Source organism: Hypomesus transpacificus, chromosome 13 (assembly GCF_021917145.1).
Source record: "Hypomesus transpacificus isolate Combined female chromosome 13, fHypTra1, whole genome shotgun sequence".
Taxonomy (NCBI): domain Eukaryota; kingdom Metazoa; phylum Chordata; class Actinopteri; order Osmeriformes; family Osmeridae; genus Hypomesus; species Hypomesus transpacificus.
In genome coordinates, this window is record NC_061072.1 from 9,864,353 (window position 1) to 9,880,164 (window position 15,812).

The 15,812-nt window shown below is 40.2% G+C and overlaps 1 protein-coding gene across 1 annotated transcript; it reads right to left on the minus strand.

Annotated features, from left to right (window-relative positions):
* Positions 1–983: 983 nt before the first annotated feature.
* Positions 984–15,116, minus strand: atp6v0a1b (ATPase H+ transporting V0 subunit a1b). The gene is made up of 22 exons (XM_047032571.1): positions 15,030–15,116; positions 13,864–14,031; positions 13,685–13,763; positions 13,379–13,476; positions 13,014–13,142; positions 12,690–12,772; positions 11,998–12,124; positions 11,807–11,889; positions 11,421–11,514; positions 10,643–10,855; positions 9,703–9,853; positions 9,229–9,368; positions 8,784–8,947; positions 8,480–8,570; positions 8,211–8,329; positions 7,893–8,109; positions 7,295–7,402; positions 6,685–6,885; positions 5,824–5,841; positions 4,446–4,563; positions 4,037–4,208; positions 984–1,985 (listed from the first exon to the last, which is right to left on the minus strand). Exons 2-22 carry the CDS (start codon positions 13,978–13,980, stop codon positions 1,892–1,894), a joined length of 2,616 nt encoding a protein of 871 aa, XP_046888527.1. The 5' UTR covers positions 13,981–14,031; positions 15,030–15,116; the 3' UTR covers positions 984–1,891.
* Between the last annotated feature and the right edge of the window lie 696 nt (positions 15,117–15,812).

The following is a 15,812-nucleotide window of genomic DNA, read 5'->3' on the forward strand; positions in this document are numbered from 1 at the left end:
TAAATGTTGACTGTGCCACATAAATGGCCAGACTTTTTGGTCAATGTCATTAGCAAGATAGTTGAGCTATTAAGAAAAAAATGTATCTATGATCCATGATAAATGTTTCTATCAGGATCACCGAATCAAAACGCCATACCCAACTATGTGCCGCCACTAACTCCGCCCTTATTTTGTCCTCGGCCCTTGATTCAAGATGCACTCTGTTTTTACCACATTGGTGCAGTTAGAGGAACAACAAACTGTTTTGATATGAGGGGTTTGCACATTCAGAAAAGAACCAGCAGACAGACAATTTGACAGAGGATGTGTCGCTCTCTAGTGGAAAGGCAAGATGTTTACATGGAAATACATAAAGCTGACTATAAACAACTATGAATAATCACTGCTCACTGTTAACTGTATCATCAACTTGTGATTGATGTAATCCTTTGCATACTAGAGACCTTAACTTGTACCAACCTGCATGGGAATGTCATGTTTTTGGATGAGAAATGGGACCAGTTTCAATATAAAAAGTGTAGATTTTGGGTGTCCCTCTGCCCAGGAATAATAAAGTAATTTAACTTACAGGCCAACTCAACCAGGAAGTGTGGCGCGGAGGTTGCCTGGAGTTCCCATTAAGGGATGCATTGTCTTATTAGGTTGTTGTTGTTTTCGGTCGGTTCTAGGGCCATATGGATGCACCAGATTAGGAGATGGAAGGACTGGCTTGGCAGTGGAGTTTCCCTTTGTGTATTTATCATCATGGTGTTCCTCTCAATTTACACAATAGGAGACCAAAATATTCTAGGGTTCACCCCCAAAAGTTCAGTATGTTACAAGTCAGTGATTGGAAATAATTTTGAATGCTCAAGTTTACTTCACTTCAGCACCTGCAGAATAATGCACAGATATTGGGGTGTTCATAAGGATTTGCCTCAGAAATATATACGTTTTTTTGATAGTCACGCAGTACAAAACAAGGACACAGTTTTCCCCAAAGCTTCATTTATAAGTGATCTTTAAAAACACATCCACTAACATGAAATAAAATCCACTCACAAAGTACTTGTTACGCTGCATAGCAAATTCCATTGACAACAACAGAAACTTGAATGACAAACTCCCTTTATAGGCCTGAATACACTTGCTGCATGGACGGATACACTCACAGGGGTTAAACACAATATTTGACAGAAAAACAACATCTATACAAATTCACACTGGATTAGTGTTGCAATGGACTGATATGTTCCATTGCTGAACTACGAATAAAACAAACTAAAACAAAAACCATGCCAGACGCTCTGGCCTTTTCTGGTTAACATGAAAACGTGATATGACTAAAAACATATCAAACTAGTAACACATACAAAGTATGTATCTACAAACTGCTGTAGAAAACCACTTGACACACAAGCATCACCAGCTGTAAATTATAATTTAGTATGGAGTTGATAATCTGATTATACCAATATTTAAATAGAATTGTAACCTGTTGCTTCAGAAGTCATTGCATTTGTCCCAACGGCATCGATTCAAATTTCGTTCTGACTCCCAAGATATTCAAGCATGATATTTAGATACTGACTCTCACGTAGTGTTCCAATACTCTGACAACATGCAGCACAAAAACAATACTCATAGGGTGGGACATTCCTGTTCACAGGTGTACTTACTCTATACTACTTAGTCATAGCTAATGCAGATACCATAGTATACTGAGACAAATTACCATGTATAGATGCTATGGAATCCCAGGAGACAGTGTGTTGTCAAATACTTGCAATAACACTTCACAACATGCCCCATAGAGGGCACAACCAGGCTGTGGGGGGAGGGGTGGGTCCATGCAGAGACGGGGAGTCGTGAAGCTTGGGGATCTTTTATAGCACTGGATACTATGTTTTCATTCATCGAACCGGCCCTCGAAGATACTCTCGAACGAGAACGGGACAAATTTAAATCCTTGTCCACAGTAGAACTTATTCTGGAACTCCACCCTAGAAGTAAAGAAACGAGGGATGAATATGAGCCCATGCTTATTATTCAATCTGGAAACAAGAAAGTGGCATTACAGAAAAAAACTTTCCATTTACATCACTTGCAAATTATCGTAGTATTTAATTCATCCTATATTTCCAAAAAGAATACGCAACTACCCAAATTGACCATAACTTTCAGAAAAATGTGACAGTTAAATCCAGGTGGAATCCAGGTGATTTTCAAATGTAGGAATCCTTTCCCCATTAGAGCACATCTTAGGCTTTTTAACAAGCAGCATGTTCTGCAGTTATGAGCCCAGATGCTTGGCAGCAGGACAACATCCATTCCAAATAGGCCTCTGTAGAAACGTTGGCCTTTTCAACCCCGTTGAGCCAATTCACCATCCAGTACATACTCAATACGTACTGGATTTATTGTTGCTTAATTTTGGTTAGGAAATTACAAGAGGTTGCCTTTTACACAGTTTGTAACTCTTTATTTGGTTTGCACCACATCATAATATTCAAATGATGTAATGACAATCTATGAAGGAGGATCATGGAAGGTAAAAATTATAAAAACAGAGCCTGAAAACAACATGTGACCTTATTGCTTAATTTAATCTAATTGTAATTAAACAAACATCATTAGGGGCTATAGTACACTGAATTTTGACTTGGGACGCACAATAATGTCTAACCCAATTAACTGTTAAAGAATACTAATGGCACTTACTGTAACAAAATACTGATATGTTTTGTATTCTTTCAACTTGGAATCATGGACATTTGTACCATTCTATTCATCTTAGAATGTACAAAAGGCAAACCAATCCATGGATGTACTTTTAATGGACTTTGTGCTGAACATATTTCAAAGGGGATCAGCTTGAACTGCTAACAGAATGATTTGAAACACCCTTCAAATTCCTGGTCTGTTCACCTAGTGAACTCTCAGATTCTCATTGACATTTGACAGGTAAAACAGGGAATCACGGGAAGTGCCGAGAAATGTCCCACCTCCTCGGCAAATACTTAGAAGCCAAGTTGAGAGAGGATGACATTTAACCATGGGGAGAGGAGCTGGGGAGAAAATGGGAATCCTTTCGTCTGCTTCAATAAGCAGTGAAAGTGAGAAAAAACAAGAAACTGGCATATGCTGTACATCGCCAGCCTGATCTACTCTAATACAGTGTTTTTCCTCAGTGGGAGAGAGAAAGAGAGAGGCAGAAAGAGATTATGGTATGGTAAACTATTTTCACTTCTCTTTCTCTTTTTTTCTCCACTGATCTCATGTCAAACCCATGAGGTAAGGCTAGTCATTAGTACTTAATAGCAAAGAACCAGACAAGAGGGATTTGAAAAAATAAACAAGTCATTCTACATGGCATGCCAGATGACCAAGTAACAAGCTTTCTTTTCAGTTGTACCAATCCAGCTTGCTGTGACCCCCCCCCCCCCCTCCCCCCCACCCCATTTTGTGACCCAGCCTGATATAGACGTAATGCATTATTTAGAATCCTGACTCACTGACCCTACACATGCTTCCCCTATCCCGTGTAGTTTCACATCTCTAGGGAATTCCCGCTATCTTAAAAAAAGGGATAGCCCTTTTACTGACATTTTGCTTACACTGTGCAGATATGTTTCTGCCTATGACCTTTTAGAGAGGAGGAGCACAGAGGAAAATGAAAAATGGAGTATGACTTGAGGTGAGCAGACACAAATAGGACAGAGATGGACTACAGAAACTGAACTGGATCATCAGTCAGTGGTAACGTCCCCTCAGAGCCTTGCCCATCACATTCCATAGTGCCTGACTTAAATAACCACTTCAGCAACCACACAGGGTTGTCTTTGAGTTCACACAAGCACTACAAAGCAGATTATGTGGGATCAACAGTGAAGAAGGTAGTACTAGGTACAGATGTAGTCAGAAGGTATTTGGAGGGATCCAGAACCAGATATTGTTTTGAAATAGAAAACTATTTTCTGTATGTCAAAGGTATATCAACAAGCTGCCAAGAAGGTTTTTTTCTCACAGGAGAAGTATTGTGTGCGTGACTCACCAGTGCAGACGGAGTGCGTGTAGGAAGGCTGACAGGCCTTCCATGATGAGCAGGATGCACACGGTGAGGACGGCGAAAGCTGAAAAGATGATTGACAGGGCAAAGAACCCACCCCCGCTCCTGGAAGACAGACCGAGGTGCATAACCATGGTCCACAGCACTTCTGACAGCTCTGTGGAGGAAAAAGAGGGAAAAAGAAGTTAATCGTCAATCCAAGACTGCAGTGTATACGTATATATAAATATGTTCATATACTATGGGTTAGATATATGAAAATACTCTGTATTGTAAATGCTATGTGCGATGAGAAGGCTAATGTGCTTCTACAAGTGTGTATGCATGTGTGTGTGTTTGTGTGTGTGTGCATGCGTGTGTGTGTGCATGCGTGTGTGTGCATGTGTGCACTCACGTGCATGAGCCAGACTGAGGGCCCAGAGGCGCAGGTAAGAGGCCGTGTTGGAGATGCAGCCCAGACAATACTCTATGGTGTGAATGGCCTGGTGAACTGCAACATCCCCGAAATCAAACTGTGGAGAGAAGAGAAGGATTACAGAGCAAGGCCCAGAACATAGAGTCATCATTTTAGATGACTCTCTCATCCAGCAGAAAACAACTCATTATCACAATGATAGAGATACAGCAAGAGTAAGCTATTTGTATTCAACATCCAATCTGTGTTGATTGACTGAACAGTAAGATCATTGTGTAAAAGTACTAGCATTTAAAGAAAGCCTAATTTATGCAGGTTGTCTAAAATAAGGGTTTCCCTACCAAGTAGTAAGTCATAACATTCAACAGAAGTCAAAGTGTGTCGTTAGAGATTGATTATGACTCATCTTAAAGGATATTCCTAATAACAAACCACTCGTCTCTCTTTTGACTTTTACTTGACCTTAGCGATAATCCGTCAAAACAACGAGTGTTTTCCTTTCTATGCAAGTTCACAACACTAGGCCTTGTTTGTGCGTTAAATTGTTCTTTAATTCCACAACTCTCTACTACCCCTTGAGTACGGTAGGCTTCTGTAGCGAACGAGATAAAGAACACAGGAATCAAATGCTCTGTGTCGCACTCGGGCAGTTTAGCTTGGCAGGCCCCTGTTTCCTCTTTCCACCGTTCTCGTTTGTCCTTCGGCCCATGTACAGTACACGGAAAAGCCGGTGCTAACACTCATTGTTTCCCTATGACAATACCTTAAACATGAAACATGAAAACAACGGTAGTGCACATGCTGTAATGGCAAATGTGAAGGGGGTTGAATTGCTCTGATGATAGATTTCATCCAACATTCCGACAATCATGGGTCATGTAGTATTGCATACAGCAAAGTTATAGGCTAATTGGAAACTTTCATACCAGGATGTTTGGATTTCAGTTGATGTAGTGAGAGGGCAATTCCCCCCCAAAAATGCTCCAACCAATTATATAAGTATAATGGCTGACCGTTTTGATTGTCTCAGATACTGTCTAATTGCACTGGGTTTGAATAAGCCTAGATTTGACAGGACTGATAAAAAAATGTAATTGACATGAGGTGTAACCACATGCACTTACGCACACACACACACACACACACACACACACACACACACACATGCATACCCCTGGCAGGACAGCTGTTGTTACTAACAAAGTAACATAGCTGTCACTCTAAAAGTCTACTTTAGATAAACACAGATCCATTCTAAAAAGTAAACACAGAAAAGCACAGAAGAGGACCACGTCACAAACGGAGAGACAGAGTGGACAGCCGCAAAGCATGCTGGGATCACATTCCCCTGTCTTACCGGTTCCTCATCAGAATGCTTGAAAGTAATGAAATTTAAAATGTTAGCGGCGAGGTTTAGGACGTTATGCGGAAGTCATGTTGCGACAACCATTACATATCTCTCAAAGTAAAAAAAGCATATTATCACATCTTTGATTTAGTATCTAAACTTTCGGGGCAAATATCAAAGTTAGCATGATAACCTGTATAGCTAGGATTATTCATGTCATATTATGTGAGAGACCACAGTCCGCTGACGCAAAACATTTTTCTGAATTCCATTCCCTGCTGTAAGGACTGATGGTTCTCAGGCAACATCACCTCACTGTTTACGTTTCTGAACTCAGTGAAATGGAAAATCTGTCTTTTATCTTCTCCACTCCCCTCTACTGTGCCCACATTCTCCCCATCCCTGAGTAACACCCAGAAGAAAAAAACGTTTTATGAAACATGTTTAACCCCCCCAAAATGCAAAGCTTATGTGTCTTAACTAATAGAGCTATACAGGTTTTTGAATGGGTCATGAACAAATCAATGTGTTTGTGATCATTATGTGTAAATTATTACGTTTTTCCAGTTGAACACAGTAAAACTGAAATATTTTAACTGACACAATTTCAACTGCAGTTGTAGTCTGATGGGATGATGGGTAATAGAGTAAGATGTTAAGAGTGAGTGTGAAAGATATCGTCAAGATCATTTTTGTTTTGAGAGTTGCATGGGGTATTTTCTGAAGGAGAAAAAAAACTAAGACAAAAATCAAAATCTGAATCTAAACAGAAAGGACGATCTTTTTAAATTGAAACAACAATACTTCAGAGGCAAAACTGCACAAAAAACACAAACAATTGGATGATCCCTACAACAATTCTCGGCTCACCTCATCGCCTTCCTCCGAATGCTGGGAGAGTGCATCGTTGTCAATGATACCAGCCTCGTCCTCCGTGGGCCCGTTGCCCACCCGCACCCCTCCGAATTTTTGCGTGCCCTGTTGGGTGAGTCCAGTGGATGATGAGGACACGCCTGTTTGCTCTAAAGATTTCTCTAGATTCTCAGCAGGGGTTTCTTCCCTCTTCTGTGACTAGATACAAAAGCCACAAGAGCTGTGTCTAGCTTAAAGCACGCCTTGGGGTATACAGTGTTCATGTTCATGGCACCCAATAAGTAAAGGAAGTAGGATTTGGAGGTTTAAGAGATTGGATACTTGTTAGGTGCCTTCCACTATGCCAAGCCAAAGTTAGCCAAATAAATCATGCATGTTTTTAGAATAGTGGTTTACTACATAGCAAGTAGTAAAATATGGTTAAAATTGGGTCAAAAAGGTTTTCCAAGGCATACTTTAAGCATAATTAGATGACAACACGACCAATCACATTACAGAATACAATGTACACTGAAATGAGTGGCAGAATAATGAAAGAAAAAAGGTTATAGGTTATACCAAGATCATAATAAGTCTTTAAAGGTCAGGTTGGATCAGACTGACATACCAGATGCATTTTCCACAGGTGCTGACGCCGTAGCACCAAAGTTTTCACAATCAGCATACAGGGAACACATGCAAGGGCAATCAGCACCAACAAAATCTGGATCCCCATCTACAGATTCAAACAAAAAGAGGTTAAGAGTGCATTGCAATGTGTAGTATATTAACCACATATTAGACATCCGGCCTTATGAACTAATTTCCTTGTTTAATTTCCTTGGTGTCCACAGACAAATAATTATCTAATTGTATTTTATATCATTGTATGTTTTACCTTGTTTTATAATCTTAACTGTAACACTTTGAGATTTGTTTTCAAATGAAAAGTGCGTTAGAAATAAAATGTAATATTATAATTATTAAACAATAGCAAACAAAAATTACACGGGAGAAAGAGAACAGAGTTGGGTACCTATAGTTTACGGTAAATAAAGGTATTTAACTATATAGTCATGTGTTCCAATAAACACAACGCTGCTCAACACAACCAGATTGCCTTTCCTGGTTTTTTCATTAGCAAGAGGCCAAACCTTTAGCCACACAACACTAAAGAGCCGTGGACAGAAGGACCAAGAGGAGAGATATAAGGGAAGGGGTCACACCTGTCCTCTATAAAGAGGTTTGTTGGTTGTATCACCGTAGTTGAAGAGGCACATGTTGATGAAAGCGATGAGCAAACTGGGAGCGTCTTTGGAGGTAAAGGCGTCATAGGCAGTCCACTTGTATAAGACCAGGAGAATGAGGTAGCCAAAGAGGCTGGCCATGAAGACAATCTCAGGGATGAATCCAAGGAAGATGTTGAGGGGTTTCTTGAAGTACCTTGAGAAAATCAAAAGGACAAGTGACTAAACTCTACCGAACACATCTATTTTTGTCTTCGATAGCTAAGTATTGGAAAATCCAAATTGTTTGGAACTTACAGGTGGTTGAACAGACTAAGAGAGACTCCAAACAGCATGTGGATGACTCCCAGGATCACTGACATCTTCATCTTGAATGAGTTCAGGAAGGTCAGCTTGTTGGTGGCAATGTTCCAAATCTGAGGAGAAAAAAACAGCTGCTTTAAAATTCAACTAGTCCAAATTATTATAATCATCCCAAAATACACCTCGTGAAACTGTGAAGAGACACGTCTGTATATTGATTATGCAAAGTTTGGAAGGTAGTGGTATGTTTTAGTATGACTTACTGGGTCGATACCAAGAGGATAGGGACCGTTAAAGACACCTGGAACAGTTGGATTCAACTGTAACACTGCGTTCCCCCCAAGGGTTTCAAATCTAGACAGCATAAAGAAAGATACAGTATATCTTATGAATCATGAGCGTCACACTTAAGTGTAATTAATATAATTGTATAAGACAGAGCGTGTTGGCATGTTGTTATTCATATTTAGAGTAGAATGCTGGGTTAGAAAATGTAAAACAGTGTTGCTTTAAAGTTGATATTGCAAAAATGGCCTTTGGCTTTAACTTGACGAATGAATGACTTACGTCCAGTTTCCTCCTTTGTTCCCAAACATGGGCCTGACACTCCAGCCAGAGCCAAACATGTTGAGGGATTTGGAGAAGCAGTCATTGTAGATGATACCAGTGTAGATGGAGAAGAGTCCCATCAGAAGGATGATATAGCGACCAGCAAACACCATGTTGAACATCTGCAGGAATAAGGTTGAACAAATTGTATAATTTACTTCCCTTAAATTGATCAGAATAATCATTAAATCTGTTACCCCTATAAATAATTCAATAGCCATGATTCCACATTTGACCCACCTAAGTTCTGTAAAAAAGTGAAATTCATAGGTATTGTTGGAACAGAGGTTCTGATCTTAACTTGATTTTATATTAAATAAAACAGCAGAATCCAATTCCATCTGTTCCAAGTCAACAATTCTGAATGCACTGGATAAGGGGTGCTATGGGGGTCATAGGTTACCTCGTTGTCAATTTTCTGAGAGAGGATACGGCTCTCTCTGATGACCAAGTAGAGGGCAGCACAAGTCATCAGGGTTCCGTGGCCCATGTCACCAAACATGACCGCAAACAGGAAAGGGAAGGTGATGATGGTGTACGGTGCTGGAGGAAAGAAATCATGGTTACGTGTTGTGGCAAACCACAGAGGCCCAAGGCTGAGGACGCACACAATTCAGGAATACTCGACACCAAACGAGGGTGAGAAGCACTGACATGCATTTTATCAACGAGAAAGACTCTAAAAAACACTTTTCAGAATAAACTAAAGGATCTTGCGGGGAGTCTTGCTCCACCCATGCCCAGTGAATAGGCTACTCAGGTGATGGACCAGTGACACCCACAACCTAGTCAGGCTCTACCTCTGTCACAAGGCCTCGCTCCTCTGTAAGGCTGGTCGACTGTCATTATTGTTCCAGTGTTTACTTTCATATATCACCTGGGTTAATCTCCCGGTAGTTTCCAATCCCGTAGGCATCTACGATGTTCTGAAAGCCTGACGTGAACTTGTTGGTCTTGTTGAAGGTGGGCGGGGTCTGCTTGGTCTGCATCCTGTTGAGGATGGAGGGCACTGTAGAACCACTCCTCTCCTGTGAAACAGACCAAACCCTTAACATGAGTAAAACTGCTTTGTGTTATCCTCAATGTATTTCTAGTGATGTGCATCCACTTGTATGGTGATGACTGACAAACAAGTAATCCTTCACTTCACTCATACATCAATAAAAATATAACCCTATAGAGCCCGTATTGAAATGTCATTAATAGGCTATCATATTTCTTATTGTGTAGTAAAGGAAAGTCCAAAGGGATGATGGGCAAAATTACAGAGTGAAAACCTTTCTGAAAGTTTGAGTTGTGAAAATAACAGGGCCAGCTTTTCAAACTAACACTGAACATATACTTTGTTGGTTTTGGCTATGTACTAGCATTACTTCAGTGTTTACCTATTCCTATTATTTCTGCAAGCCTTAAGCTAGCGTCAGACGATTATAAATAAAATGGCGTAAATCAACATCCCTGCGTCATAGCTTGGATTGCAGCAGATTGCCAGATTGGTATAACTGGCTAGGCTTGGGAACAGTGCTGAGTGTGCCTGATAGGCTGTTGGCCAGTTTCAGTCATTCTTTTAAATTGGCAGGGGATGAAGAGATTCATGGGAAGATTAGATTAGATTCATCTTGGGCTGGGCTACCTGGGTATATGTCCAAAAAGCATCAAGAGAATGTATTTACTCATTAGAAATAATATAATGCTACTGCCATAATAAGGTTATTTTATTTAGTTATGGGCCAATCGCTTCACCAAAATAACACCAAACAATAACAGGAAGTGCTGTCTGAGATTATTCTTTCCTTCCTGTGTTCAGGAAGACTTACCGTGCCTCTGCGCAGAGCAAACTGAATGGAATCCAGGTCGGAGACAGGGCACCACACCTCAGCAATCAGACACTTCTGGGTGACGTCAATGTTGCAGAGGTTAAGGGTGTGGTAAATGGCCTTCATCTTCCTGACCTTGATGAACCACACCCTCATGGTTTTGGACGCAGCCTGCAGAACCCTCTGCCTGTGGTCCTCTGTTTGGTTCAGCACCTGCAGAGAGGGTGAGGCAGCATAATGGCTCAGTGGGCTGGAGAAGGGTTGTAAAGGGATGAATGCTGTGAACATGCATTTTGTAACTGTCTATCATCAACAAAAAAACACTTTTTATATGTTTTTGTTCATAAGTATGAAATACTGTTTGTCACAAACCAGACAAAACATGATTTTTTTTAATAATGATGTGTGAAGGCAGAGAACTGTATTAAGCAAGGCAGTATGACTGGAAAAATCGTCTCAGTTCCAAGAGCTCCACCTCCCTAACTGGCAACAGAAATACATACTTCAGATTAGTAAAAAAAATATGGTCCTTCTTTCACCAATGAAGATAGGTTAGGGTTAATGCAATGAGATGCTATGAAACAGAAGCATATCATTCAACTGCACTAAAGTACAGTATGAATGTGTTGCTTTTGCCAAACATTAAAGAGAAAACAGGCCTAAAAAAAGTAAATAGAAATCCTAAAGTTGCTCAAGTCCTATGGAGAGAAGGAAGGCAGGGAGTGTTGTAATATAGATGACACAGAAAACACTGTTGTCCAGAAGGTACAGTACACACCATTTGGAGATCGTCAATACGAGTGTTAACACCAGCTAACATCTCCTTCCTCTCTTGGGGTGTCTCAGGGCAAGGGTAGAGAGATGCACGGAACCTGGAGCAAACAATGACTTATCGTCCATGTACTGCATTCTCATTGACCTTGATCGTTAATATGGACTCTAAAATATAATTTTCAAATACATATTCCACACCCTTTCTAATTAAGAAAATAACAAATAGTTCCAAAAAAAATATAATCTATCCAAACCATTACTAATTTAGTAAACAAACTTGCCCTTATTCTCACAAAACAACTTCCTGGAATGGTATCAATTGCACACAATAATATTCAGTAGTGTATGATCAATTTAAAATAAAAGTAAAGAAGGTACAAGGTAAAATACCCTTCACAGATCTTCTTGACCCTGTTCTTCAACTGGTCACCTTGGAAGAAGATGATGAAGACAGACTTGTGCACCTTATCACCCTATGAGACATGAAAGTTAAATGAAAAACTACAATATGGACATCACAGAGACACTTGAACCTGATTGCCATTAGACTAAAATGATGTATCATCTGGAATTTCACAGACCGTAGCGGGGTCCTCGAGGGGGTCTTCAATTTCTGCCTGACGTAAAAAGACATTTCCCCGACACACCCTCCAAAGCATCCTCTCAAAGGTGGGGATCCTCTCACGACTGATCACCCCGGCAACAAACCTGAAAAGCCAAGACCACTTATCAATGTTCTTGTCCATAATCAGCACATTTTGTCTGTTAAATTTCCCCACGTTTTATTTCGGACACAATAGAGTAGACAATGTATGTAGTCTGTCTCTGGGTGTGTGTGTTTGTATGTGTCTCAGTTCGATGTTCAGTTATACAAAAAATACAATACAGATGCCATCATGACAATCATTGACAATTTTTGGGCCTGAAATTAAGAACGAAAGATTCCTATTGAGTGGTCTATTTTTTCAATGCTCTTATATGACATCCTCTATAGCTTGCGATCAAACATACTAGGTCATGGAAGCCAATGTGTGTTCACACGAACACAATTGTAAGCGATCGATACGTTTCTCTGTCAGACACTATGAACTCAATCAAAATTCCATTGTCGATCAATGAGGTATAAAGGGCATTGACGACACAAGTTCAGTATAAACCTAGTTCTATAGCGTGTTGTTAGGGGAACCATTTCTCCTCGCGAATGAATTGAGTTCCTACCTATTTACAGTTATGTTCATATGTGGTGAACGGTGCATGGCGTCGAGTGACTCACCCCAGTCTGAGAGGAGCCCCCCTCCCCACCTCACTCCCCTCCATCAGGGATGACGACTCCTCCAACAGATTGGGATCCTCCATCTGTTCAGATTAATGATCATTTTCAGTTTGATGAGTACACATGGCGAAACTCAAAACCGTAGTGGTAACAAAAATAAATGTGGGATCGGAGGGGCAGATAATGGTTAATGGGGTAGGGAAAGATTGATCTAAACAAGGAGGCAGGGATGACAGTTAAAGACAGAGGAATAAGTAGAGTAAAGAGTGAAATGAGAGATTTTGGGGGCAGGTGTGGTGTCTGGGTACAGGGGTGGTGTTTTACCTCATCAAAGAACTGCTGGGTTCGCCGCAGGATGTGTTTTAGCTCCGTCAACTCCAGGAAGTTCTTCTTTAGAGCCTCCTGGTTGGTGTTGATCTCCTTCAGCTCATTCTCCAGCTTTTCAAACGTGGCCTATCAAACAAAAGGGAATGCCCACTGATTACCCTGTATTGATAAGAGGAAGACTTCTATCATTTACCCTTACCTTCACCCTTTACTGTGCTTGCACTTGTTTAGCAAGGGTGAGAAATCCTTGAGTGAGTGCTACATAAATATAGACAACTAAACTATTTTGGGACCTGTAACTTATGGCCTAGCAGAGACTAAAGTCCCAACTCTGAGTATGTTGCTGACATATGGGTAAGTACCTCCAGGTCAATCATGTCCCGCGGGAAAGGGACCTCAGGGTTTTCTCCGGTGTCCACAGTTGGAATGCTGGCCTTTTTGATCTCCTTCTCAACAAACCCTGCAGACATAACATCATTGAGCAGTGACAGTTGTGTTTGGAAAAACCCATGCTGTTAAAGCCATGTGCTGTCTTTTGTTGTGTAATTGTATCTTTATATTCATATACGTATATCTTAGCTTTATAATACATTGTGATATGTGTAACAAGTAGGACAGCATGTACTACGCAATGCTGAATCTATCATAAGTTAACTTTAATTACTCACTCAGCTTCCTGTCCATCTCTTCGCACCTCCGAACTTCATTCACAAACTTCCGTTGAAACACATTCACATCTGGATTGAGCTGAATAATAATAAAAATAAGCGTTATCACAAATAAACTGTATCAGGGTAAGGATGGAGGATTTTTAACAGATTAGTATTTCCATCTATACTGTACTTACATCCCTGAACTGAACCATTCCCAGTTCCCCCAGCTCACTGACACAGCAATATGCAGCCTCAGACTGGAGGAAGAGCTGGGCCAGGGTCATCTCCTCACTCCTGAACAGTTCCCCCATTGTGACCTCACACTATTATATCCAGTTAACGGTTACAACTCTCACCAACACCTATTAGGGAACAAAAATAGTTACATTATCATCAACAAATCATAATTTTTGTAAATATGATGTACTGTATGGCTTAGTTTAGACCGATGATGTAATTCGAGAGGAGTATGTGTGGCTGTTAGATGGTCTAAACAAGGAAATAAGAGAAAAAGCAGGGTTCATTACAGCAATCATGTTTAAAAAAAATTACTAAAAAATGTGGTGCCAAACGTTGTCTACAGCCTATTAAAATGAAACATTGACTATGACCTACAGGCCAACGGTATTAGGATTTATGAAGGCTTAGGACAAATAAAAACATTCCTGTATTCACGTGATATTGGCATTTGCAGTTTGATTTTCCCCAATAACTGTAACACGTACTGTACAGACTGTAACCAATAACACGCACTGTTTAGCAGAATCGTTGAGGCTAACGTGCATGGCCTGTTGCTGCAATGTCCTTCGTTTCTGAAGGACGCCATGACGATGCTGCTGACGCTGTACCATCTGGAATGGCTGAGTGGGCGGTGCAGAGCATCTCTCAGCGCTCTCTAATACAGAGCCTGCCTGGTAATAATACTTTAGACCCACATTTGCAGTCCTCACGAGCCTATATTTATTTTGTACTACGTCAATATTTAAATGTGAATGAACATTAAGTAGGCTACATTTTAAATGATCGTGATTATGACTGCGGGAAAATAAAAGGTTTTTGAAATGTCATCATGATAAATGATATTTCTTCGGTCGTATATGCAACTGCAAGGTGTTAACAGGCTATCCCTAATTCCACTGAAAGATATCGTAGTATGTTTTTATTTCCAATTAAAAGAAATAGCCGATAGAAAGACAGCTAAGCCTTTTTGTCGTTTATTCGGACAATTGGAGGAATATTCGCAAGATATAGACCTAGGTAGCCTAAAAAATTTGATTTAAAAAAATGCAGATAACGATTTGACACAATGTTAGATTCTAAATCAAATAAGACATTTTCGATTGAGTGTTTTGTGTCTTACCGTTGGAAGGGCCTTCTATATCTCCCCAGGTCGGTCGAAGCCTTCCTCTCGTTCTTCCCACGAATGAATGTGATGTCACGCAAATCTGTCGTGTTCGTGGGGAGGAGGAGGAGGATGCTGCGTGATGGGGAGTAGTGAGTACCAGCTTGACCATGGTTCTCTCTGTGAATCACAGAGTAAAGCGTACGTATATCTGTAAATGTTTTTAGGAATAACAGAAAAAACATAACAGCATAAAGAGGTCTCACGTAACTCGTCTTATGTCAGATAGATTGAATGCTGATAGTATATGTTGGGATGTTATTATTGCAATAAATATAATCATGATTCATTTTCTACTGGTCAAAACATTGCAAATCTTAGTCTTTTAGAAAGTCACTTTTGACGTGTCTTACTTGAAGTGGGTCTATATTGCCTGTACAGCAATATACTGTACAGGCTTATTAATGAACATTTTAAGAATGTTTTCATAAAGATTTTATGATATATCAGACACATTAATTAATGGTTTTGTGGATTGATAATATGCAAAAAAGAGGAAGAATAATTTGAGAAATGGGGTCAGTGGAGACAAGTGACCCAATTCCCTGGACCCTGTTCTTGATGGAGACATAAACCCTAGCTGAGAGACTATCCATTTATTCAAGACCCAAATATTGACATAAATGAAACATAGTTTACTGAAAACTTTTTTCCCCACCTCATCTTAGTATTTTATGAGATTTGTTTTACAATGCATTTGCATACTAGGGATACGGAAAAGTCTAAAGACCAATGGAAAAA